General features: G+C 43.4%; 2 protein-coding genes across 2 annotated transcripts in view; both read left to right on the forward strand.

Annotated features, from left to right (window-relative positions):
- The window catches only part of zgc:101858 (uncharacterized protein LOC449555 homolog), a 33,335-nt gene extending 25,619 nt beyond the window's left edge, over positions 1-7,716 (forward strand). The window contains exon 8 of the mRNA XM_059994413.1: positions 7,392-7,716. Coding sequence (XP_059850396.1) covers positions 7,392-7,550 — 159 coding nt within the window. The 3' untranslated portion in view covers positions 7,551-7,716. The remainder of the gene's footprint in view (positions 1-7,391) is intronic.
- Positions 7,717-9,201: 1,485 nt separating this feature from the next.
- On the forward strand, positions 9,202-26,448 carry coq4 (coenzyme Q4 homolog (S. cerevisiae)). Its single transcript, XM_059994418.1, has 7 exons — positions 9,202-9,481; positions 9,958-10,128; positions 12,133-12,229; positions 13,773-13,875; positions 19,758-19,887; positions 22,543-22,636; positions 26,086-26,448. Exons 1-7 carry the CDS (start codon positions 9,217-9,219, stop codon positions 26,261-26,263), a joined length of 1,038 nt encoding a protein of 345 aa, XP_059850401.1. The 5' UTR covers positions 9,202-9,216; the 3' UTR covers positions 26,264-26,448.
- The last annotated feature ends 104 nt before the right edge of the window (positions 26,449-26,552 follow it).

Consider the following 26,552-nt stretch of genomic DNA (forward strand, 5'->3'; position numbering starts at 1 on the left):
CTCCCCCTCCCCCTCTCTCCCCCTCTCTCCCTCTCCATAGCAACAGCAATAGTTCGGAATTCTCGGAGGGGGGTTGGGAATGGTTAACTCTGCACCCCATTGACCATCAGGTCTGTTCATCACTCATAACACAGCAAAAAAAAAAGAAAATAATAATAAATAAACAAGTAAATCATTTACATATATTGAATAGATTTTTTAAAAAACATGCAAAAGAAGAAATACTGTATATTTTTTAAAAAAGTGAGGTAGTGTCCGAAGATTCAATGTCCATTTAGGAATCAGATGCCAGAGGGGAAGAAGCTGTTCCTGAATCGCTGAGTGTGTGCCTTCAGACTTTTGTATCTCCTACCTGATGGTAACAGTGAGAAAAGGGCATGCCCTGGGTTCTGGAGGTCCTTAATAATGGACACTGCCTTTCTGAGACACCACTCCCTGAAGATGTCCTGGGTACTTTGTAGGCTAGTACCCAAGATGGAGATGACTAGATTTACAACCTTCTGCAGCTTCTTTCGGTCCTGTGCAGTAGCCCCTCCATACCAGACAGTGATGCAGCCTGTCAGAATGCTCTCCACAGTACAACTATAGAAACTTTTGAGTGTATTCATTGACATGCCAAATCTCTTCAAACTCCTAATAAAGTATAGCTGCTGTCTTGCCTTCTTTATAACTACCGTACTTCGATATGTTGGGACCAGGTTAGATCCTCAGATCTTGACACCCAGGAACTTGAAGCTGCTCACTCTCTCCACTTCTGATCCCTCTGTGAGGATTGGTATGTGTTCCCTTGCCTTACCCCTCCTGAAGTCCACAATCAGCTCTTTCGTCTTACTGACATTGAGTGCCAGGTTGTTGCTGCGACACCACTCCACTAGTTGCTGTATGCCCTCTCATCACCACCTGAGATTCTACTGACAATGGTTGTATTGTCAGCACATTTACAGATGGTATTCAAGCTTTGCCTAGCCACACAGTCACGTGTATATAGAGAGTAGAGCCGTGGGCTAAGCACACACACCTGAGTTGTGACAGTGTTCTTCAGAAAAGGTTAATAATAGACAATAGGTGCAGAAGTAGACCATTCAGCCCTTCAAGCCTACACCACCATTTTGAGATCATGGCCGATCATCTACTATCATTACCCGGTTCCTGCCTTGTCCCCATATCCCTTGATTCCCCTATCCATAAGATAGCTATCTAGCTCCTTGAAAGCATCCAGAGAATTGGCCTCCACTGCCTTCCGAGGCAGTGCATTCCAGACCCCCACAACCCTCTGGGAGAAGAAGTTTTTCCTTAACTCTGTCCTAAATGACCTACCCCTTATTCTCAAACCATGCCCTCTGGTACTGGACTCTCCCAGCATCTGGAACATATTTCCTGCCTCTATCTTGTCCAATCCCTTAATAATCTTATATGTTACAATCAGATTCCCTCTCAATCTCCTTAATTCCAGCGTGTACAAGCCCAGTCTCTCTAACCTCTCTGCGTAAGACAGTCCTGACATCTCAGGAATTAACCTGGTGAATCTACACTGCACTTCCTCTACAGCCAGGATGTCCTTCCTTAACCCTGGAGACCAAAACTGTATACAATACTCCAGGTGTGGTCTCACCAGGGCCCTGTACAAATGCAAGAGGATTTCCTTGCTCTTGTACTCAATTCCCTTTGTAATAAAGGCCAACATTCCATTAGCCTTCTTCACTGCCTGCTGTACTTGCTCATTCACCTTCAGTGACTGATGAACAAGGACTCCTAGATCTCTTTGTATTTCTCCCTTACCTAACTTTACACTGTTCAGATAATAATCTGCCTTCCTGTTCTTACTCCCAAAGTGGATAACCTCACACATTCACATTAAACGTCATCTGCCAAGTATCTGCCCACTCACCCAGCCTATCCAAGTCACCCTGAATTCTCCTAACATCCTCATCACATGTCACACTGCCACCCAGCTTAGTATCATCAGCAAACTTGCTGATATTATTCTCAATGCCTTCATCTAAATCGTTGACATAAATCGTAAACAGCTGTGGTCCCAATACCGAGCCCTGTGGCACCCCACTAGTCACCACCTGCCATTCCGAGAAACACCCATTCACCGCTACCCTTTGCTTTCTAGCTGCCAACCAGTTTTCTATCCATGTCAATGTTTTCCCCCCAATGCCATGAGCTTTGATTTTACCCACCAATCTCCTATGTGGGACCTTATCAAATGCCTTCTGAAAATCGAGGTACACTACATCCACTGGATCTCCCTTGTCTAACTTCCTGGTTACATCCTCGAAAAACTCCAATAGATTAGTCAAGCATGATTTACCCTTGGTAAATCCATGCTGGCTCGGCCTAATCCTATCACTGCTATCTAGATATGCCACTATTTCATCTTTAATAATGGACTCTAGCATCTTCCCCACTACTGATGTTAGGCTGACAGGTTGATAGTTCTCTGTTTTCTCCCTTCCTCCTTTCTTAAAAAGTGGGATAGCATTAGCCATTCTCCAATCCTCAGGAACTGATCCTGAGTCTAAGGAACATTGGAAAATGATTACCAATGCAGCCGCAATTTCCAGGGCCACCTCCTTTAGTACCCTAGGATGCAGACCATCTGGACCTGGGGATTTGTCAGCCTTCAGTCCCATCAGTCTATTCAACACCGTTTCCTTCCTAATGTCAATCTGTTTCATTTCCTCTGTTACCCTATGTCCTTGGTCCATCCATACATCTGGGAGATTGCTTGTGTCTTCCTTAGTGAAGACAGATCTAAAGTACTTAATAAATTCTTCTGCCATTTCTCTGTTTCCCATAACAATTTCACCCAATTCATTCTTCAAGGGCTCAACATTGTTCTTAGCTATCTTCTTTCTCTTCACAAACCTAAAAAAGCTTTTGCTATCCTCCTTTATATTCCTGGCTAGCTTGTGTTTGTACCTCATTTTTTCTCCCCGTATTGCCTTTTTAGTTAAGTTCTGTTGTTCCTTAAACATTTCCCAATCATCTGTCCTCCCACTCACCTTAGCTCTGTCATACTTCCTTTTTTTTTAATGCTATGCAATCTCTGACTTCCTTTGTCAACCACTTTGGCCCCTTTCCCCCCTTTGAATCCTTCCTTCTCTGGGGGATTAACTGATTTTGTGCATTATTCCCAAGAACACCTGCCATTGCTGTTCCACTGTCTTTTCTGCTAGGATATCCGTCCAGTTAACTTTGGCCAGCTCCTCCCTCATGGCTCCATAGTCTCCTTTGTTCAACTGCAACACTGACACCTCTGAGCTGCCCTTATCCTTCTCAAATTGCAGATAAAAACTTATCATATTATGATCACTACCTCCTAATGGCTCCTTTACTTCAAGATCGCTTATCAAATCCTGTTCATTACATAACACTAAATCCAGAATAGCCTTGTCCCTGGTCAGGTACAAGCTGTTCCAAGAATGCATCCCTTAGGCACTCTACAAACTCCCTATCCTGGGGTCCAGCACCAACCTGATTCTCCCAGTTCACCTGCATGTTGAAATCCCCCATAACTACTGTGACATTACCTTTGTTAAAGAAGCTGACATTAGGGGCTAGTTGTGAGCCTACACTAAATCATAGACTCGGAACATTTGCCTTAATGCATGGGTTTGCTTTAGGTGTGCATTTTATTCTAAATTGATAAAGGCTCATCACTGGACCTAGTTTTGTTGTCTGACTGTGGTCTATTTGTGGGTTAGGGATAGGTTAAGTCAGTTCAGATTGGGCTATGCTCCTGTGTCCCATGTCTGCTCAGTGTTGTTGAGGCCTCTGATCACCCCTAATTCTGTTCATGGTGCATAGTTCTTGCCTTCCTTCAATCCATCTTCTAACTCTTGCAGTGGGCTCTTCAGAGTCATACAAAAGTACAGCACAGAAACAGGCCCTTTGGCCCATCTAGTCTATGCCGAACCATTTAATCTGCCGACTCACATCGACCTGCACTGGGACCCCCTAGCATCCAAATACCTATCCAAACCTCTTAAACGTTAAACCCTAAGATGAAGCTGTTGCTCTCGATGCTGATAGAGCATGTTTTTGAAATTCCGAGACCTATGTGATTATCGGTGTGGAGTGTAATTTATGCCGGTCTCCTTCAGTTTTTCAGTGTTTTCACTGTTGCTGATTAGTGGGTGGGGGGGGTTATGTTACTATTTTGGGTAAGGACAGGTTGGTTGTTTAATGTTATTGTCCCTTTTTGTGTGGGAGGAGCCTGGGGGTTTGGGGTTTGATGTTTTAGTAGCCATGTCCAGGTGGGCGATCTTTTAGTTTCTGTGTGAGGGAGAGGTTGGGGGGTTAGGGGTTTGATGTTTTAGCTACCGTGCCCGGGGGGGGGGGTGACCTTTTAGTTCTTGTGCGAGGGAGAGTTTGAAGGTTTGGGTATGATGTTTTAACTGCCATGTCTGTGTTTAGGTGGGCGATCTGTTAGTTTTTGTATGAGCAAGAGGTTAGGGTTTTGGGGTGTGATGTTTGAGCTGCCATGTCTGTGTCCGGGTGGGGTGTTTCGTTAGTTTTTTGAGGGAGAGGTTGGGGGTTTGGGTTTGATGTTTTAGCTGCCATGCCCGGGAGGGGGGGGGTGGGGTGGGTGTTATCTGTTAGTTTCTGTGTGAGGGGGAGGTTGGAGGGGTGGATTTGGGGTTTGATGTTTGGGCTGCCGTGTCTGTGTCCGGATGATGATCTGTTAGTTTTTGCGTGAGGGAGAGATGGAAAAGATGGTAGGGTACAGGGTCCATGGTGTACGAAGGCTGTTGTAAGAGCTTATGAAAGGTTCAAAAAACTATGTAATGTTAGGAATCTAGAAGACTATAAGGCTAGCAGGAAGGAGCTTAAGAATAAAATTAGGAGAGCCAGAATGGGCCATGAGAAGGCATTGGCAGACAGGATTAAGTAAAACCCCAAGACATTCTACAAGTATGTGAAGAGCAAGAGGATAAGACGTGACAGAATAGGACCAATCAAGTGTGACAGTGGAAAAATGCGTATGGAACTGGAGGAAATAGTGGAGGTACCTAATGAATACTTTGCTTTAGTATTCACTATGAAAAGGATCTTGATGATTGTAGGGATGACTTGCAGTGGACTGTGAAACTTGAGAATGTAGATATTAAGGAAGAGGATGTGCTGGAGCTTTTGGAAAGCATCATTGGATAAGTCACCAGGACCGGGTGGGATGTACCCCAGGATACTGTGGGAAGTGAGGGAGGAGATTGCTGAGCCTCAGGCGATGATCTTTGCATCATCAATGAGGACGGGAGAGGTTTTGGAGGTTCTGGAGGGTTGCGGATGTTGTTCCCTTATTCAAGAAAGGGAGTAGGGATAGCCCAGGAAATTATAGGCCAGTGAGTCTTCAGTGGTTGGTAAGTTGATGGAGAAGATCCTGAGACAGGATTTATGAACATTTATAGAGGCATAATATGATTAGGAATAGTCAGCATGGCTTTGTCAGGGGCAGGTTGTGCCGTATGAGCCTGATTGAATTTTCTTGAGGATGTGACTAAACACATTGATGAAGGTAGAGCAGTAGATGTAGTGTATATGGATTTCAGCAAGGCATTTGGTAAGGTACCCCATGCAAGACTTATTGAGAAAGTAAGGAAGCATGGTTCCAAGGGGTTATTGCTTTGTGGATTCAGAACTGGCTTGCCCACAGAAGGGAAAGAGTGGTTGTAGACAGGTCATATTCTGCATGGAGGCCGGTGACCAGTGGTGCGCCTCAGGGATCTGTTCTGGGATCCTTGCTCTTAGTGATTTTTATAAATGACCTAGATGAGGAAGTGGAAGGATGGGTTATTAAATTTGCTGGTGACACAAAGGTTGGGGGTGTTGTGGATAGTGTGGAGGGCTGTCAGAGGTTGCAAGGGACATTGATAGGATGCAAAACTGGGCTGAGAAGTGGCAGATGGAGCTCAACCCAGATAATTGTGAGGAGGTTCATTTTGGTAGGTCAAATATGATGGCAGAATATAACATTAATGGTAAGACTGTTGGCAGTGTGGAGGAACAGAGGGATCTTGGGGTCCAAGTCCATAGGACATTCAAAGCTGCTATGCAGGTTGACTTTGGTTAAGAAGTCCTATCCAAATACCTGTGGACTTGAGTGTTTTTATTTCAATTACACCACCCTCCTAGCTGACACCAGCACTCGTACCTCACCTTCTGCTTGGTGGAATTTCTTGAACCACACAGATGGTGTAGGAATGGTGCTACTACAGTGCTGCTGGCTGGGATGGTGTTCAACAAGTGACAAAGGAAACAGTTGCTAGCTCTTCCAGTTAAGGCTGCGTGTGACGCGATGTTCCCCCGACATTGCTGTCTGAGCGCTGGAAGCCGTTGGACACAGAGCATTGTGGAAATGGTGCAGGTTGTACCAGAGATGAGGAGGCTGGGTACCAACTCCAGTCTTGCGATGCTCAACAACAGGACTGCTTTGTGTTGGGTTTGCTGCTGTAGAAGCGCCATTCAGGGGATGGATGCTATGATTTGAATGTTATAGATTATAGGAGGCCAGGCTGAAGAACTCTTCATTGAGATCAGAATCAGGTTTAATATCACGGGCATATGTTGTGAAATTCATTAATTTTATGGCAGCAGTACAATACAATACATTATAAATATAGAGACAAAAGTGAATTACTGTAAGGATATATGTCTATTAAGTTAAAATAAATAGTACAAAAATAACAGCAATGAAAAGTAGTGAGGTAGTGTTCATGGCTTCAATGTTAATTTAAAAGATCAGATGGTAGAGGGGAAGAAGCTGTTCCCAAATCTCTGAGTGTGCGCCATCAGGCTTCTGTATCTCCTACCAGGCGGTAACAATGAGAAGAGGGCATGTCCTGGGTGATGGGGGTCTTTAATAATGGACGCCACCTTTCTGAGACACCACTCCATGAAGATGTCTTGGATACTACAGAGGCTAGTAACTAGCTGACTAATTTTACAAGTTTCAGCAACTTACTTCAGTTTTGTGCAAGAGCCCCTCCCCCCCATACCCAGCCGGCGATGCAGCCAGCCAGGGTTCTCCACGGTACACTTCTAGAAGATCACTGACGTGTTGTGAAATCCGTTGTTTTGTAACAGCAGTAGACTGTAAGACATAAATTACTGTAAGTTACAAACAAATAAATTGTTCATATGTTCTCCCGGTGAGCAAATGGTTTCCTCTGGATGTTCCGGTTTCCTCCCATATTCCAAAGATGTAGGGGTTAGCAGGTTAATTGGTCGCATGGGTGTAATGGGGCGGCGTGGGCTCATTGGGCCGGAAGGGCCTGTTATCGTGGGATAGCAGAACAGCTGGTTTGGAAGGGGGGAGCAGATGATTTCAGGAGGTGGGTGGGGAATGCAGTGGTGGCTGACCACATCCCTCCTTTTCCTTTCAGTTCGTGAACAAATGCAAGGTGACTCATGCCCTAGGCCGTCCTGGGCAGGTGGACGAAGTGGCCCAGACCATCGCCTTCCTTGCGTCTGACGCAGCGTCCTTCATCACTGGTGTCACCCTGCCCGTGGATGGTGGACGCCATGCCATGTGTCCACGGTGAGTGTACAACTCCCTGCATGGGGTTGGCAGTGCAGAGGCTCCCAGAGAAAGCAGTTAGAGATTGCTGCCTCTATAACCCCAGCAGGATCCATTGGGAATACAACCAGAGAACCACCGTCAAAGCATTCTGTGAATCAACATCAAATAAACACGATTTCTGGTTTCAAGCTGTCACTTTTTTTTAATACTGCAGTATAATTTTGATGGTGTCCCTCATCGGGCAGCAGCGTTTCTTGAGCATTTTTGTCTGTTTTTTGTTAACAAGGCTGAATGGCTAGCTCGACGCGCCAGCAAGCTTGGAGCCGGCTGGATTCGAACTGGCGACTACTCACGAAGTGTGGGCGGCTGCCACTGCACCACCGGCCAGGTGGCAGTGTAATTTTACACAATTGTTACTGAATCAGAATTCGAGCCAGGTTTAATATCATTGGCACATGTCGGGAAATTTTGTTGTTTTGCTGCAGCACGCCATTGCAATACATTATAATAAGTAATATATATATATATATATATGATAAGTAGTAATATATATCTATCTATAGCGCACATCCCAAGTCCTGGTTACACGTCGCGACCTCTGGCGCCAAGCAGACAGTCTCTGAAGAATGTTGACAGTGACTGGGGTCACCCTTCTTGTAACAACACCATCCCAGAAGAAGGAAATAGCAAAGCACTTCTGTAGAAAAAAATGCGTGGAACATCATACCGCACGGCACATAACGAGCGAGTGTGTATAAAACAAAAAACTAGATTCCAGAAATCTGAAAAAAATAACAGAAAATATTGGAATTGTGTGGCTTCCCGTGCTTCAGCCTCCCCATGTAAAACAAAGTTATACAGGGCGTTCTCCGTTAAGGGAATAATCCCACTGGAGAACATCATATTACCAGTACATAACAAAGGAAACATCGGGTTGAGATGTTAGGAGAGGAGGTGAAGATAAAGAACTGCTAAATAGAAGTAATTATCAGACTGTTACTCCCCCAGGACAAGAGTGGCGCAAAGAAGCCCCGAATGGGCAAGGGGTGCAGAAATAATTATAGTTGGCATTTCAGAAAGATACAGGATCCGTGGAAGTACAAAACATGCTGCCCTTAACAGGTCAGACAGCGTCCGGGGGTGGGGAACCCGTCTGTGTCTCGGGCCGGAACTCCGACTGTTTATTCATTTCCATAGACGCTACCTGGCTTGCCAGTTCCTCCAACATTTTATGGGTGTTAATCTTTGTTCCGACGATCTACAAACTCATTTTTATTAACCAAATTTTCTGCATAATCACTCGAAGAGTTGAACTGTATGTGCGTGTAACGAGAGGGTTTAATATCAAGACATTTAATCCAAGACATCTTCATGGAGTGGTGTCACAGAAAGGTGGCGTCCATTATTAAAGACCCCCATCACCCAGGACATGCCCTCTTCTCACTGTTACCGCCTGGTAGGAGATACAGAAGCCTGATGGCGCACACTCAGAGATTTAGGAACAGCTTCTTCCCCTCTATCATCTGATTTTTTAAATTAACATTGAAGCCATGAACACTACCTCACTACTTTTCATTGCTGTTATTTTTGTACTATTTATTTTAACTTAATAGACATATATCCTTACAGTAATTCACTTTTGTCTCTATATTTATTATGTATTGTATTGTACTGCTGCCATAAAGTTAATGAATTTCACAGCATATGCCCGTGATATTAAACCTGATTCCGGGGGGTGGAGCATCGGGTTAGCGCGGCCGGCGCTTCCGGGGGGTGGAGACGAGCGCAGCCGCTGCGCGTTGACGTCACACGTTTGGCGGCGTCGGGGTGACGGCCGCGCGGACGCCATGGCGGCCGCCTTGCAGAGGGCGACCCGGGCCTTGGGAACCGGGGGCTGCCGTCTCTGCCCGAGGCTGGCGGCAGCGGCCCACCCCGGGCCTGGCATCCGAGCAGGTAAGCAGGCAGGGTTTGCAGGCAGCGGGTCAGCGGCACCACCACCACCTCTCCCTATTAGCTTGACCAGTGTCACCTTTGACCACACAACGCTCCGCCTATCCTTTCCCCACCATCTTCACCTGCTCTACCTCACCAGCACTCCTGTCCCTTCGCCCATTCACCCAATTCAGCCCCACCCCTCAATTCACCTCTCCCGCACTCCTTCACTCCACTGCTGTTTGGCCTCTCTGCAAATAGTGCTAGGTGGCTCTAACAGCGTGATCACTGGCAAAAGCCAGAGATAGAGGCTTTTATGTATTAGGGGAATCAAGTGGTGTAGGAAAGTTGTGCGCTATTGGGGACCAGGATTGAGGGGCTGAATGGCCGCTACCTACTTTTTTTGGCTTCACACCCTCATCTCTCCCTTCTCCAACACTCCTCCCCACCCTCCCCATTTGACATTGGTTTCTGAACTTGCTGTTATCTAATGACAGGCGCCCGTAATCCACTGCTGCTGCACTCAGTTCGAGCGGTGAGTGCCGACTCCTTTGATGAAGACAGATATTACAGCCTGTACCAAACACACATCCCCACCAACACGCTGCAAAAAACGCTGCTGGCCGCCGGCTCAGCCTTCATGTCTCTGTATGATCCGTACCGCCACGGTGAGTATCTCCTGCTTCACTCGCTCTGTGGCGAGTGACCGGCCCTGATCACATCCCGCATAACCTGTCATAACCTGTAATACAAAATGTTTGTGTTTCAATTACACGGTATTTGCAGGAGGAGGTACAGTTCCCTGGTATCAGCCACTGTATTAACAATTTGACTTTGACCAGTAAGGCACTGAATGCTACCAGCAATGCTATTGAATTCGCATTGTGCCTTGCCAAGAAAACAAGTTGCTGGGAGAACAGCAGTTTCTTCTTGTGGCAATCCTTCACTGCAGCTCGCCACCACTCCTTCCTGCAGTGTCACTTCCAAGTCTCACATGATCCTAATATTGCTGGTCCTTCATTGTCACTGGGTCTGAACCCTGAGACCCCCCTCCATCATGGAATACCTTCATCAGAAGGACTGCAGTGGCTCACCCCCAAGGGCAACTAATGAAAAACAATGAATGCCAGTACTGAACACATCCCCTAAAAAGTTTGAAGTAAATTATATTATCAAAATGCGTATATGTCACCATATATAACCCTGTAATTCATTTTCTTCTGGGCATATTCAACAAAGCTGTAGAATAATTATAACAGAATCAATGGAAGACTTCATCTAGGGCATTCAACCAGATACACAAATATAATAAATACGCAATAAATATTGTAAACATGAGTCCCTGAAAGTGAGTCCATAGGTTGTGGGAACAGTTTGATTGAGGGGTAATAACTATTGAGTGAGGTTATCCCCTTTGGTTCAAAAGCCTGATGGTTGAGGGGTAGTAACTGTTCTTGAAACTGGTGGTGGGAGTCCTGAGGCTCTCATACCTCCTTCCTGATGGCAGCAGTGAGAAGAGAGCATGTCCTGGGTGGCGAGGCTCCCTGCTGATGGCTGCTGCTTTCTTGCAACAATGCTTCATGTAGATGTGCTCAATGGTTGGGAGGGCTTGACCCATGATGGACTGGGCTGTATCCATTACTTTTTGTAGGATTTTCTGTTCAAAGGCATTGGTGTTTCCATACCAGGCTGTGGTGCAGCCAGTCAATATACTCTCCACTATATGAGGGGTGATTGATAAGTTTGTGGCCTAAGGTAGAAGGAGTCAATTTTAGAAAACCTAGCACATTTATTTTTCGGCATAGTCTGCTCCTACATTTACACACTTAGTCCAGCGGTCTTGGAGCATACAGATCTTGGACCTCCAGGAAGGGTCCACAGCAGGGGTGATTGATAAGTTTGTGGCCTAAGGTAGAAGGAGATGAATTATACAGCTCTCATTACGTGCACATGCAGTTTAACTTTTTGAATGATTATGCAGAAATTTGAAGTTAAAAACTCATCGGGGTGATTGACAAGTTTGTGGCCTAAGGTAGAAGGCGATGAGTTATACAGCTCTCGTTACACGCACATACAGTTCAACTCTTTGAGTGATTATGCAGAAAGTTTGGTTAATAACTCATCTGCTTCTACCTTAGGCCACAAACTTATCAATCACTCCATATATCTATAGAAGTCTTGTCAAAGTTTTAGATGTCATTCTGAAACTCTGCAAACTTGTAAAAAAAAAGTAGAGGTACTGCTATGCTTTGTTCATTTTTGAACTTATGTGCTGGGCATAGGACAGGTTCTCCAAAATAATAGCACTTAGGAATTTAAATTTGCTAACCCTCTCCACCTCTGATCCTTTGATGAGGACTGGCTCATGGACCTCTGGTTTCCTTCTCCTGAAATCTATAATTAGCTCCTTGGTCTTGCTGACATTGAGTGGGAGGTTGTTGTTATGACACTATTCTGTCAGATTTTTAATCAGCAAACTTGAATATGGCATTGGAGCCATGCTGTGCTTAGATACATAGTTGTTAGTGTTAAATGTGGAGGAGATGTTGCCAATATGAACTGACTCGGGTCAAATAAGTAACTACACCCCACCCTGTGCAGCAGAGTTGTTGAATCCGATTTTCTGATGAAATGCATGTCATTAAGCTTTATCTGTTTTCATTGTACTGTAGATATGGTGGCTGTTCTATCTGAAACCACAGGGCAGTTAGCAATCCGCAGACTCAGAGACAAGATGAAAAACGATGCGGAGGGATATCGGATTCTGCAGTAAGTGTGGCGGTGGTATGCACCTAAAGCAGGCTGCAGAGCCCTAGTGAAAAACGATGAATACCTTCATCGGAAGGATCCAGCTGTCTCAGGTGGTGTCCCTTTAACAGTACCTCAAGGACAATAGATGGTTCCCTTGCCAGCCAGCCGGTTGGTTGGTAAATTGTCTGATATAAATTGTCCTCTGTGTAGGTGAGTGATGAGCATGTGGGTGATGGCAATGAGTTAGAGGGAAATAACTCAGTGAATGGGATTGCTGTGAGAGTTGGCATGGACTGGATGGGAATGACTTCCATTATGAGGAAATCTGACATCGGCAAAAGAATTTAAATGAACTAAAAGCAGAGCTTGTAAACCTGAAGAAGGGCCAGAGGGCAGAATATATAAGATAAGGGCAAGACCCAGCAGAGTGAAGGAGAAGAGCAGAGGATGAGGGAAGAGTGAGGTGTTATAGCCAGTGATAGATGATCATCAGAAAGATAGGTCTAGACTAAAGATCCGGAATTGGGAGTTTAAGCCCACTACTGGCAGCAGGGCAATTTAAACTAGGCGGATGAAATAATCCCAGTTTTTAAAAAAAAAAGGCCCAGTAGAGTACCTTGAAAAAGTATTCAGCCCCACAAATATTTTCACATTTTGTCTCATTTTCTGAATTTAAAATATATTGTCGGATTTTCTGAGCTAATCTACAAAACGTTCCTCATGTCAAATCAAAAAAAAATTCAAAACCTGTCAACAATTAACTAAACAAAATTGTGAGGCTAAAAAAGTATTCATCCCCTTTGTAATTTTCCCAATCTACCTACATATTGAACTGCCACATGACTATTGTAACATTGCCCTCTTTGCATGCCTGTTGTAATTTGTATTCCACGTCCAGCTTGCTGTTTGACGCAGCATACAGTTTGGAGGCTTGTATGTAAGTCCCATCAGGGTATTTTTACCCTTGCAGTTTCTTTACTCTACCCACAAAGATTCTACACCTTCTCATCATATGCAATCTCTTTCCAAGGATTTGATTTAATTTTTTACCAACAGATCCACCCTCTGCCTACCTGCTTGTACTTTCAGTATGTGTCCCTGGATGTTAAGCTCCCTATCTTCCTTCAGCTACAACTCAGTGATGCCCAAAACGTCATACCTGCCATTCTCGAATTGTGCTACAAGATCACCTACCTTATTCTGTATACTGTGTGCATTCAAGTATAACATCTCAGTCCTGTATTCATCACACTTTTTGATTTTGCCCCCATGTTACACTTCAACTCATCCCACTGACTGCAAAATTTTCCCTATCATTTACCTGTGCTTCCTCACAATCTCACTACACACTTCATCCACTTGTAAACCAACTGCCCCGTCCTCATCCCTATCACTCCGGTTCCCATCTGCCTAATCCCCCCTGCCAGATTAGTTCTAATAAACCTGCCTGCAATGATATTGTTCCACTTTGAGTTTAGGTGTGACTGCTGTGCCAGAATTCTGCTGTTTACCCACTCCTGAGATCAGGATTTGATTGTGTTCCTGATGTTTATGTTTGGAGGGAAAGACCTCGGATCAACACATCTACGCTGGATCTAACCAGCCTGCGAGAGTTGCCGGAAGGAACATTTGGCAAAGAATATGTCCGCTTTCTTGATGTTAATGTGAGTTTAATGCTTTTCTGATCTACCTCAGTCTTCCCTTATGCAGCAAGCCTATTGAAATGGAAACAGATTCTTATCGTTGAGAACTTGGTGTGTATCCAGAGTTCGAATCCTGGCTCGCTGTAGAACATAGATATAGGTTTACTTTCACCTGGACATTGCTGTTCTTCTACCACAGGCAGCGTCTCAGTGAAGCATATTGTCCAGAAGTAAGTTTTGCATTCAGAAAGCATCTTTAATGGATCCCAGATATCCCAAAATGCTTTTGACATAGTCGCAGAGTCATAGAAAAGTACAGCACAGAAATAGGCCCTTTGACCCATCTAGTCCCTGCTGAACCATTTAAACTGCCTACTCCCATTGACCTGCACAGGGACCATAGCCCTCTATACTCTATCATCCATGTATCTTTCCAACTTCTCTTAAATGTTGTAATCAAGCTTGCATCCACTATGTGTGCTGCCAGCTCATTCCACACTTTCACAACCCTCTAAATTAAGAAGATTCCCCTCATGGTCCCCTTAAAATTTTCACCTTTCACCTTTAATTCATGACCACTAGTTGTAGTCCCACACAACCTCAGTGGAAAAAGCCTGCTTGCATTTACCCTTTCTATACCCCTAATTTTGTATACCTCTGTCAAATCTTCCCTCAGTCTTCCACATTCAAAGGAATAAAGTTCTAACATATTCACTCTTTCCTTAAAACACGGGTCCTCCAGACCTGGCAACATCCTTGTAAGTTTTCTCTACTCCTTCAACCTTATTTACATCTTTCCTGTATGGAACATCTGAAGAATAATTGGTGTTTTAATAAACTCCTATAAACATCAGTGTGATAATAACCATTTTATCTGTGTTTGGCTCCTTCACCAAAGATAAGAAATTGTCTCGTCTTTGAGACAGTCCAACAAATAATTTTGTGTTGTATCTCTAAATCCAATCACTTAAGTTTAAGAATGTCTAGAGGAAGGTTTACATCCATTGTCAAAGTGTAAGTAGAAAGCTGGGGGGGGGGGGGGGAGGGTAGTGTTGATGTTGGAACACTAATATAGAGAAACAAATCTCACAGAGTCAGGGAAAACAATTAATAACAAGAGTAAATTATTCCAAACTGTAGTAATGGGGCAGAGGACAAATGAGAACTTGCCTCAGACTTGGTCATTTCTCAATGTCCATCAGTGTCCAATAAGACACTAGTCAGGCCACACTTGGATTATGTCAACAGTTTTGGGCCCCTTATCTCAGAAAGGATGCATTGTCATTGGAGAGAGTCCAAAGGAGATTCATGACGATGATTCCGGGAATGAAAAGGTTAACATATGAGGAGCGTTTGGCAGCTTGGGGCCTATACTTACTGGAATTTAGAAGAATGTGTGGAGATCTTATTGAATCCTACCGAATGTTGAAAGATCTAGATAAGGTGGATGTGGAGAGGATGTTATGTTTCCTCTGGTGGGAGTATTCAGAACTAGAATGCACAGCCTCAAAATTGAGGGGTGACCTTTTAGAACAGAAGTAGGGAGGAATTTTTTTAGCCAGTGTGGTGGACCTGTGGAGTGCCCTGTCACAGACTGCGGTGGAGGCCAAGTCGGTGGGTATGTTTAAAGCAGAAGTTGATAGATACCTGATTGGTCGGGCATCAAGAGGTATGGTGAGAGGACAGTTGAATGGGATTTGGGATAAGCCATGATGAAATGGCAGAGCAGACTCGATGAGCTGAATGGCCTAATTCTGCTCCTTTGTCTTATGGTCTTATGAGTTTAGGAAAACACAGTAGAACAATAATATGGATCTCCACTTCTGTCGTACTGATGCAGCAGAGAGTGCTACTGGGTCTATGGTTCTGGTGATAGTGGATAGAAACAGAACATAAATTCCAGAAAAGTACAATAATTCCATGGTAATGAGGAATTAAACATATTGTGTTGAATAGCATTATGAAGGGTAAAGAGTGTCATGGGTTTCAATTTAGAGCTGTGTAAGGGTAGAATTCAATCCAAAATAGTATGACATAATGCATTTTTGGAGGACAGGCACAACAAGGAACTATGTAATAAATGGTATGATGTTGTAGAGCTGCATTATTACCTTGCAACTCTGGAACTCAATTCCTCCCCACCCCCATTTCTGCTGGCAGCTCAATCCCCACTTGCACAACCCTCTGAGTAAAGGAGTTTCCCCTCTGATTTCCCTTAAATATTTCACCTTTCACCCTATGCCAACTACCTCCAGTTCTAACCTCACCCAAACTGAGGTGGAAGAGCCTGCTTGCTTTCACCCTAAATATATCCCTCATAGTTTTATATAACTGTGTCAGATTTTCCCTCATTCTCCTGTGCTCCAAGGAATAAAGTCCTAACCTATTCAACCTTTCCTTACAACTCAGGTCCTCAAGTCTTAGCAACATAGTTGTAAATTTTCTTTGCATTCTTTCAAACTTGATATCTTTCACCATTGATATCTTTGCAACTTCAACACGACATCCTAACTCCTGTATTCCATGTCCTGATTTATGAAGGCCAATGTCCTGCCATGCAGTTTGTCAAAAGCCTTGCTAAATTCCATGCAGAAAACATCTACCACTTCTTCATCATGAATCTTCTTGGTAACCTCCTTTTAAAAAAAAAACCCTATAAGATTGGTTAGATATGACCCAGCATCCAGAAAGCCACGTTGACTATCCCTAATTAGGCTCTTATCTATCCAGATGCTTATATATCCTGTCCCTTAGAATACCTTCCAATAATTTATGCATGACCAACATCTGACTCACAATTTCCTGGCTTGTTCTTGGAGCCTTTCCTGAATAACATCAGCTATCATACAACTTTTCAGCCCTGGCCAAGGATGTTTGAAATATCTCTGCCAAAGCCCCTGCAATTTCTGCACCAGCCTCCCACAAGGTCCAAGGAGACACCTTGTCAGATCTTGGGTATTTATCCATCCTAATTCGATCCTCTTCTGTAATTCAGATACAGTCTCTGATCTTACTATTCTTTTGCCTTAGTTCTGTAGTCTTTGTGTCTGTCTCCCTGGTAAATGCAGGTGAAAATAAATTAAGATCTCTCCCATCTCTTTCAGCTGCATGCATAGATGTCCATGATGATCTTCAAGAGAACTGATTTTGTTCCATGCTATCCTTTTGCTCTTAATATATATCCATAGAAACCTTTGGATTCTCCTTCAGTGTCTGCCAGAGCAACCTCATCTCCTTTCAGCTCTCATGATTTCTGTCTCGTGTTCTGCATTTCTTATATTCCTCAAGTACTTGATTTAATCCTAATTGCCCATACCTGATATGCACCACCTTTTTTCTTTACCAGGGCCTCAATATTCTCTAATTAACCAAGATTCCCTCAAACTGTTATGCTTGCCTTTTATTCTCTCAGGAACAGACAGATTCTGTATTCTCAGTATTACACTTTTGAAAGCCTCCCATCCAAATCCACACCTGCTAGTTCCCATTTGATGCCATCAAAATTGGCATTACTCCACTTTAGAATCTCTATCCAAGGACCCGAGCTATCTCTCTCCATAATTATCTTGAAACTAACAATATTGAGGTCACAAGAGTGGCTCGTTCTCATTCCTTAAGAGGAGATCGAGTATGTAACAAACTCTCTCTAGTTGGGCCTATATTGATTAAGGAGACTTTCTGAAAACATTTAACAAACTCTTTCCCATCCAATCTTTTATAGTATAGGAGTCTGAGTCAATATGCAAGACATTAAAAAGTAGTAGTTATCACAACCTTGTATTTCTTACAACTGTCTGCTATCTCTCTATATATTTGTTCCTCTAAATCCCACGGATTATTTGAAGGTGGCCATCCTTTTTTTCTTTATTCCTCAGTCCCACCCATATTGCTAAGTAGATACAGTGGCATGTGAAAGTTTGGGCACCCCTGGTCAAAATTTCTGTTACTGTGAATAGCTAAGTGAGTAAAAGATGACTGATTTCCAAAAGGCATAAAGTTAAAGATGACACATTTCTTTAATATTTTAGGCAAGATTACTTTTTATTTCCATCTTTTACAGTTTAAAAGTAACAAAAAAGGAAAAGGGCCTGAAGCAAAAGTTTGAGCACCCTGCATAATCAGTACTTAGTAACACCCCCTTTGGCAAGTATCACAGCTTGTAAACACTTTCTGTAGCCAACTAAGAGTCTTTCAATTCTTGTTTGGGGAATTTTATCCCATTCTTCCTTGCAAAAGGCTTCTAGTTCTGTGAGATTCCTGGGCTGTCTTGCATGCACTGCTCTTTTGAGGTCTATCCACAGATTTTCAATGATGTTTAGGTCGGGAGACTGAGGGCCATGGCAAAACCTTCAGCTTGTACCTCTTGAGGTAGTCCATTGTGGATTTTGAGGTGTGTTTAGGTTCATTATCCTGTTGTACAAGCTATCCTCTTTTCACCTTCAGCTTTTTTACAGGCGGTGTGATATTTGCTTGCAGAATTTTCTGGTATTTGAATTCATTCTTCCCTCTATCAGTGAAATGTTCCCTGTGCCACTGGCTGCAACACAAGCTCAAAGCATGGTTGATCCATCCCCGTGCTTAACAGTTGGAGAGGTGTTCTTTTCATGAAATTCTGCACCCTTTTTTCTTCAAACATACCTTTGCTCATTGCGGCCAAAATTCAGCATCAGAAGTTTGCAAAGGGACATCTAAACAAGCCTGATGCATTTTGGAAACAAATCCTGTGGACTGATGAAGTTAAAATAGAACTTTTTGGCCGTAATGAGCAAAGGTATGTTTGGAGAAAAGAGGGTGCAGAATTTCATGAAAAGAACACCTCTCCAACTGTTAAGCACGGGGGTGGATCGATCATGCATTGGGCTTGTGTTGCAGCCAGTGGCACAGGGAATATTTCACTGGTAGAAGGAAGAATGAATTCAATTAAATACCAGAAAATTCTGGAAGCAAACATCACACCGTCTCTAAAAAAGCTGAAGATGAAAAGAAGATGGTTTCTACAACAGGATAATGATCCTAAACACACCTCAAAATCCACAATGAACTACCTCAAGAGGTGCAAGCTGAAGCTTTTGCCATGGCCCTCACAGTCTCCCGACTTAAACATCATCGAAAATCTGTAGATAGACTTCAAAGGAGCAGTGCATACAAGGCAGCCCAAGAATCTCACAGAACTAGAAGCCTTTTGCAAGGAAGAATGGGATAAAATCCCCCAAATAAGAATTGAAAGACTCTTAGTTGGCTATAGAAAGCGTTTACAAGCTGTGATACTTACCAAAGGGGGTGTTACTAAAAACTGACCATGCAGGCTGCCAAACTTTTGTCTCGGGCCCTTTTCCTTTTCTGTTATTTTTAAACTGTAAAAGATGGAAATAAAAAGTAATCTTGCTTGAAATATAAAGGAAATGTGTCATCTTTAACTTCATGCCTTTTGGAAATTAGGTCATCTTTTACTCGCTTAGCTATTCACAGTAACAGAAATTTTGACCAGGAGTGCCCAAACTTTTGCATGCCACTGTAAGTCCTCCAGTATGTCTTCCCTGAGCACAGCCGTGACATTTTCCCTGATGAATAATGCCTCCCCTCCCCCTTAATACCTTCCCATTTATCATGTCTAAAACACAGGAAACCTGGAACATTGAACTGCCAGTCCTGCCACTCCTGCAACCAAGTGTCGTTAACTGGGTTAGTCATTGAAACAATTGCACAGTGCAACCAAGGGTTATATCAGCTTCTATATTAAGATCCAATTATGAATTTCAATGGCTCAAAAGGGCTTGCTCATTAATTATCCTGTGTCAAATCTCACTTGGAAATCTGGAGATTAGTGTTTGTGACTGGCATGCTGTCTTGACACATGTGGCTCTTAAATAGGCACGAGCTCAGTCAGTCCCTTCTGTTTGCAGCGAGTTACTCCTGACAGTCGGATGCCTGTGAAGTTTGTTGATGATGAGGAGCTTGCGTATGTGATCCAGCGTTACCGTGAAGTGCACGACTTCATGCACACGTTACTGGGCATGCCTACTAACATGCTTGGTAAGACATTTCACTTGGGATGGGTTTTGGGTGTTGATCTTTTGAGGTAATTTGAGGGTATTTGCCAATGTATACCTGGCTACCTTTTCTTGCCACTTAATTGGAATGTATTACCCTCAGAGTGTTCTTTGGGAAAATAATGAAACACAAAAGAGGGTAAAGGGATCTTTGAAAGATGAACACAGGATCACTTGCTTTGCAGTCTCTCACAAAGAGCAGGCCAGACAAAGCAAAATTGGATTGAAATAGAATCCAAAAGCAAGATTAGTCACCGGCAGTAAATGAGGATCCAACTGTTCTATGCATTCACAGAGAAGGTGAGTAATATCAAAGTTAAGCTAACCATATCTAAAACAATGGGATCAGTTCCAGCCAAGCTACTGTAGATATAAATAGTCAGGGATAGGTGAGGTTTGTCCCAATTGATGAAAGATGTAAAGTGTGAGGGGTGAATTATGGAGGCACTTAAGTCTTTCTGAGGAAGTTACCTGGCACAGGAGCAGCAGCAACTGACAATGAAACTACAGCAAATCTGAAATGAAAACTGAAGCAGTTAGTGTTCAAGATCTGCAAAAGGCCAAGGTAAACATACTGTCTTGAATTAGGGTAAATGATATGCCTTCGAGAAGGAAGGGAGTGAGGAAATATAAAGATAATGGCAGTATAAAATAATTGATTTTTTTTAAAAGGTCGTTAAATGACAAGTTGATTTGTGGCTGAGAGTCAGCAAACGCATCAGACTTGAAGAATGACTGGGGCGAATGGTCTATGCCACACCAGTGAGTTTTAATCAAACGCAATACAAACTGGTCACCATGTTTAAAAACTGGGAAAGGCTTGGAGGTGGGATCTAAAACTGCAGGAAAAAATGCCTAATTACCTGAGTAGACAGAACGGTAGACATTATATTTAAGAAAGATTGTGGCTAAGAAAGGAAAATTTAGGGCCAGTGTACACCTTGATCAGGTTAAAATATTTGCAGTTGTTCAATCTCTCCAATATTCACAAACTGCAGAGCTACTGTATTGATGACTGCTTCATGCACACATGCTGAGCTCGTGAATTTCATCAACTTTGCCTCCAACTTCCACCCTGCCCTTAAATTCACTTGGTCGATTTCTAACACTTCTCTCCCCTTTTTCAATCTGTCTTCATCTCGAGAGACAAACTGTCTACTGATATCTTTTATAAACTTACCGATTGCCACAGCTATCTTGACTATACCTCTTCTCATCCTGTCTCCTGTAAAAGTACCTTTTCTCAATTCCTTTGACTCTGCTGTATCTGTTCATAAAATCCAGCTTTCCTTTCCAGAATGTTACAGATGTCCTCTTTCAAAGAATGGAGTTTCCCTTCCTCCAGCATTGATGCTGCCCTCACCCTCATCTCCTCCATCCTGAACATCTGTACTTACCCATCTTCCTGCCGTCTTAAGTGATAGAGTTCCTCTTGACCTTACCTACCACCCCATGAGCCTCCACATCCAACACGTTATTCTCCACAATTTCCGCCATCTCCAAAAGGATCCTAGCACCAAACACATCTTTACCTCTCACCACTTTCCACAGGGACCTCCATGGTTTCCTTGTCCATTCGTCCCACCCCACTAATCCCCTTCCCGACACTTATTCCTGAAGCTTATTCTTCCTGACACTTATTCCTATGTGTTACAGCTGCCAAATCCCCCTCCTCCCCCAATTCATTCAGGGCTCTAAACCGGGTAAGGCAACACTTCACCTTCTGAGGTGAATCTTCTGGGGTCGTCTATTGTGTACAGTGCTCCCAAAAGCAGAACCTGTGACCAAACATTTTAATTCCAATTCCCATTTTTGTTCCAATATGTCAGTCCATGAACTCCTCTTGTGCCATGATGAAGTCACCCTCAGGATGGAGGAGCAACACCTTATGTCTAGGTAGCCTCCAACCTGATGGCATGAATATCGATTTCTCCTTCCGGTAAAAAAAAATTCCTCCTCCTCTTCCCTCCCCTTACTTTATTCCCCAGTCTGGCCACTTACCTCTTCTAACCTATCACATCCCTCCTCCTTCCCTTTCTCCTATGGTCCACTCTTCTCTCCTATCAGATTCCTTCCTTTCCAGCCCTTTACCTTTCTTACCCACCTGGATTCATCTGTCATTTTCCAGCTGTCCCCCTTTCCCTCTTCCCCCCACCTTTTATTCTGGTGTCTCTTCCCCCTTCCTTTCCAGTCCTGAAGAAGAGTCTCAGTCCAAAACATCCACTGTTTATTCATTTCTACAGATGCTGTCCAACCTGCTGAGTTCCTCCAGTATTTTTTTTTCTGTGTTGCTTTGAATTTCCAGCATATGCAGAATTTCTCATGTACAATCCAGTTCACAAAATTGTCTCCAGTTCAGTGTGTAAACCAGCTCTAGGTTGGGAAATTGGAGAACATTACTGCAAGAATAAAGTTCATATTGAGGGACATTGTTTTGACCCATCTGGAAGTTTGTTAGTGGACGATTGACTATGAGTAATCTATAATCTGGGCCTGAAGTGCTGTGGATGTTCTGAAATTCAGTTTTGTTTACCTCACAGGGAAGAGTGTAAAGGTGTGCTTGATGTGTGCTGCTAGATTGGTGATGGAAATCGGCTGACCATTGCCCCTAACACAGTTGTTTCTCTGTACTGAACAGGTGAGGTTGCTGTCAAGTGGTTTGAGGCAGTACAGACTGGTCTACCCATGTGCATTCTGGGAGCTGTGTTTGGCCCTCTCCGCATATCTGCCAGGTAAGGGTTTCTGTTGCCTCTCTCTGAATTGCTTTTGAATCCTGAGCTGGCTTGTAGTCATACAGCACATAAAAAGGCCTTTCAGCTCACCCCATCTATGCCAACCACCAAATACTTCTTTATACCAATCCTATTTAGCAGCTGTTGGTCTATTGTGTTTTTGCAACTCAAGACTTCATCCACATATTTAAATATGTGGCAGTCACTCCCCCTCCATCACTCATTTAGGCATTATGTTCCTCATGTTACCACCCTCCAGGTGAAAATACTCTACTTCTGATCTTTTCCATACCTCTTAAATCTTAAGACACATCTGCTTTGGGGAAAAGATTTTGCTTTTTCTGTACCCCTCGTAATTTTGCATATCTTTATCATGTTCCCTTTGGCCTCCTCCACTCCAGGTAAAACAAACCCAGCCAGTTCAGTTTCTCCTCAAGATTTAAAAGCTCTATCCTAGTTATTTCTGTACTCTGTCCAGTGAAATCAGATTCTTCCTCTAGTACTGTGACCAGAATTGTATACAATACTCCAGCTGTAGCCTAACCAATGTTTATAACCTGTCCTTTTGGTCTATTCCCTGGCCAATGAAGACAGGTATCCCGTATGCTGCTTCGCACTCTATTTACCTGTCCGGCCATCCTTAAGAAACTTTGGACTTGTACACTCTTTATTTCTCAATGCTCCGTAGGTCCCTATCATTCACAATATACAGTACTGTGCAAAAGTCTTAAGAAGGTATATGTAGCTAGAGTGATTAAGGCTTTTGCACAGTACTGTAATAATTTTGTGTATCGCACTGTACTGCTGCCACAAAATAAAAGCAAATTTAATGACTTGAGTGATGATAAACCTGATTCTGATCTGGGTCTCTATTGTGGACAGAGTTGGAATGGGGAATCACAGATGGGAAGAGGGAAGGGAGCGGTAAGCACCAGAGAGACATTCTTTATTGACCCATAAACAAGTTGTTTAGAATCAAATGACCTTGCTTGGTGTCTTGGGGTAGGGTGTGTCTCCACCCACACCATCCCTCACACTCCTTTGCCACTGGTCTCACAGCACTCCTCTCAGCATTTTCAACATCCTTTGCTCCCACTAGATTTACAAACTCATTCTCCACTTCACATTGACAAATACTGTACTGCGCAAAAGTCTTAGGCATGCTAGCTATATATATATATAGTATATCTGAAGGTCGCTAGTCGAGCCTTGGCTGAGGCTTGTGTGTGTGTGTGTGTGTCCTTGAGCAAGGCACTTAACCACACATTGCTCTGCGACGACCCTGGTGCCAAGCTGTATGGGTCCTAATGCCCTTCCCTTGGACAACATTGGTGGCGTGGAGAAGGGAGACTTGCAGCTTGGGCAACTGCTGGTCTTCCATTTAAAAAAAAACCTTGCCCAGGCTTGCATCCTGGAAACTTTCCGAAGTGTAAATCCATGGTCTATCGAGACTAACAGGGGCCTACATATGTGCCTAAAACTTGTGCTTAGTACTGTAGAGTCAGTGGGCACTTTAGGTACCCCCTGTACCTAATAAAGTGGCCACTGGAGTGTATGCTCATGGTCTGCTGCTGCTGCTGTACCCCATTCACTTCAAGCCTTCTTGTCAACTTGAACCAGTTTGGACATTCTCCCCTGACCTCTCTCATTAACAAGGTGTTTTCACCCAAGGTGCTGTTGACTAGGTTTTTTTTTCCTCCACACCATTCTCTGTAATCCCAGGAGAATCAGCAGTTATTGAGATACTCAAACCACACCCCATTTGGCACCACAAGCATTCCAGGATCTGTCACTTCACATTTCTTCCTCATTCTGATGTTCAGTCTGAACAACAACTAAACCTTTTGACCATGTCTGCCATATGATTAGCTGACTAGATATTTGCATTAACAAGGTGTACCTAATAAAATGGGCACTGAGTGTGCCCTGTCATTGTTGGACACCGCAAGTATGTCACTTGTCAGTTCAAGATTCAATTCTAACTGCCGGTGTTCTTCCCAACTGTAATGTATGATGCTACACTATTGTTTTTTCAGGGTCAGGCTGCTCCAGTGAGCTGCTCTGTTTCCAGAGGTTGGGATGTATCAGTGCTGTAGCACTCACCATTTTGTTCCCTGTTTTGGCACACTTGTCTTTGTGTGGGGTGCAAAGGTTTTATTACTACTTCTGACCTTAGCAGGGAAGAGGCCACTGTTGCCCATTGGGGACTCCAGCAACTCTTACTAACACGTTTACACCTGAGATTTTTTTCCCTCCTCTCCCTCACTGACCATCCATCACTGGGTCAGCTTTCACGTCTGTGGGCTCTCGAGTTGGTGGTGGGAAAGGGCTGCTTCACAACCTTCTTCAGCTCAGTGTTTATCAAGCCGGCTGATAGAGGTGGTTACAGTTCCGGTCTCCAACCATCTCACTGCTTTGATATGGCTGCATTTCTGACTTGCATTGGGTTTGAAGAATTGACTTACTGCCTTGACAGGTTACAGTAGTTGGTGGTTGAGAGTAGTGTTCTGGTTCTGCTACTAAACAGGAGGCTACTGCGTGTCTCAGTCTATCACAGTTTTGGCACATACTGCTTGACATTCCACATATTATTCTTATTCTTGTTTGTCCCAACTCTGTTGCCAATGTTAATGAATGGAATAAAGCAAGTCCCCTAAATCTGGCAATGAGTTAACGATCTTTGTTGGGGTGGGACTGAAGTGAGGACATGAATGACTCAGTAAGTGGTTTACAACAATCCAACAGCTTTATTGGGTTAAATGGAGAAACCCGTTTATTCTGAGATTTTTAAAAACAGGTTTTAAGTTCTCACACTGAAACCAATGTCTTGTTGCTGTGACCATCCCAACCCCATTCGAGCTTTTCCCACATTTATTCAAACCAATCTGTTTCAAACAAGATGCAGGCCACTGCATCAAAAGAATCTAAAAATGAACAGGAGTCCTATCCAATAAGATCATGGCCTGTGCACCAGTTTCTCATCTGTTCCCCAAACCCATCTCAGCCATACATTCAACTTACAATCTCCCTCCACGCCACTACCTTTAATGATTCTCTCACTAGAATGAAATTTGTCTGAGTATATTCCCTGTTAAGTTCCCTTCAGAATCTTGCAAGATTATTTTTGTTCTTCTAAATTCTGAGGGAATCTTTCCAGGCAATCCTTTCCTCCCAGAAATCAACTCAGTGAACCTTCTCCAAATTATGTCCAAAAATGAGAGCAAAGCTGAGTTCTCCCAATTGTGGACTGGGATTTCTCTTTCTTTATCCTTCACTTCCTTCAGCCAATAAAGGCCAAAGCTGTGTTTTTTCCATATTAACTGTTCTGAATTAATCCATAACAAATGTTGAATAGTTGTTCTCCAAAACGTCACTGGGAGAGAGCCGTCTGAGTATAGATATGAGACTCTTATGTAGGGCTAACTTATCCTTATGTCTCCCTAACACAGGAATATCCAAATTTTAACAAGAGACCTGATCCCATGGGCTGTACGATGTGGCAGAGCTGCTCACTGTGTACTGAACATCTACTATGAGAATCGATGGGAGCAGAACTTACAGTCACTGCGGGAGGAGATTGGGATCCTACCATTTCCGTTTTCATTGTCTAATCAGGGCATAAAATAGGGGTATTGATGGTGAGGTTTGTTAAAGCCATCAAATAAGAGTTATAATATCACAGCTAAAGAAATTTGGCTGCAAGCAGAAGTTGTTCTGGAGCTGTCAGTCTTACATGTATGGGAAGTAAAACATCCTCTCAACATGTCTGTGCATACTGGCTACCACAATAAAATCACTAATCTTCATTTTAATTTGGTCTCCAGTTAGGCTTTTGCAGAATTATCTGACACAGCCTGCTTGCCAATGTCTTTGGTTTAGAAACATTTACTAATCCAAATCGCGAGTTCCACAGTAC

The sequence above is a fragment of the Hypanus sabinus genome, chromosome 18, assembly GCF_030144855.1.
Source record: "Hypanus sabinus isolate sHypSab1 chromosome 18, sHypSab1.hap1, whole genome shotgun sequence".
Taxonomy (NCBI): Eukaryota; Metazoa; Chordata; class Chondrichthyes; order Myliobatiformes; family Dasyatidae; genus Hypanus; species Hypanus sabinus.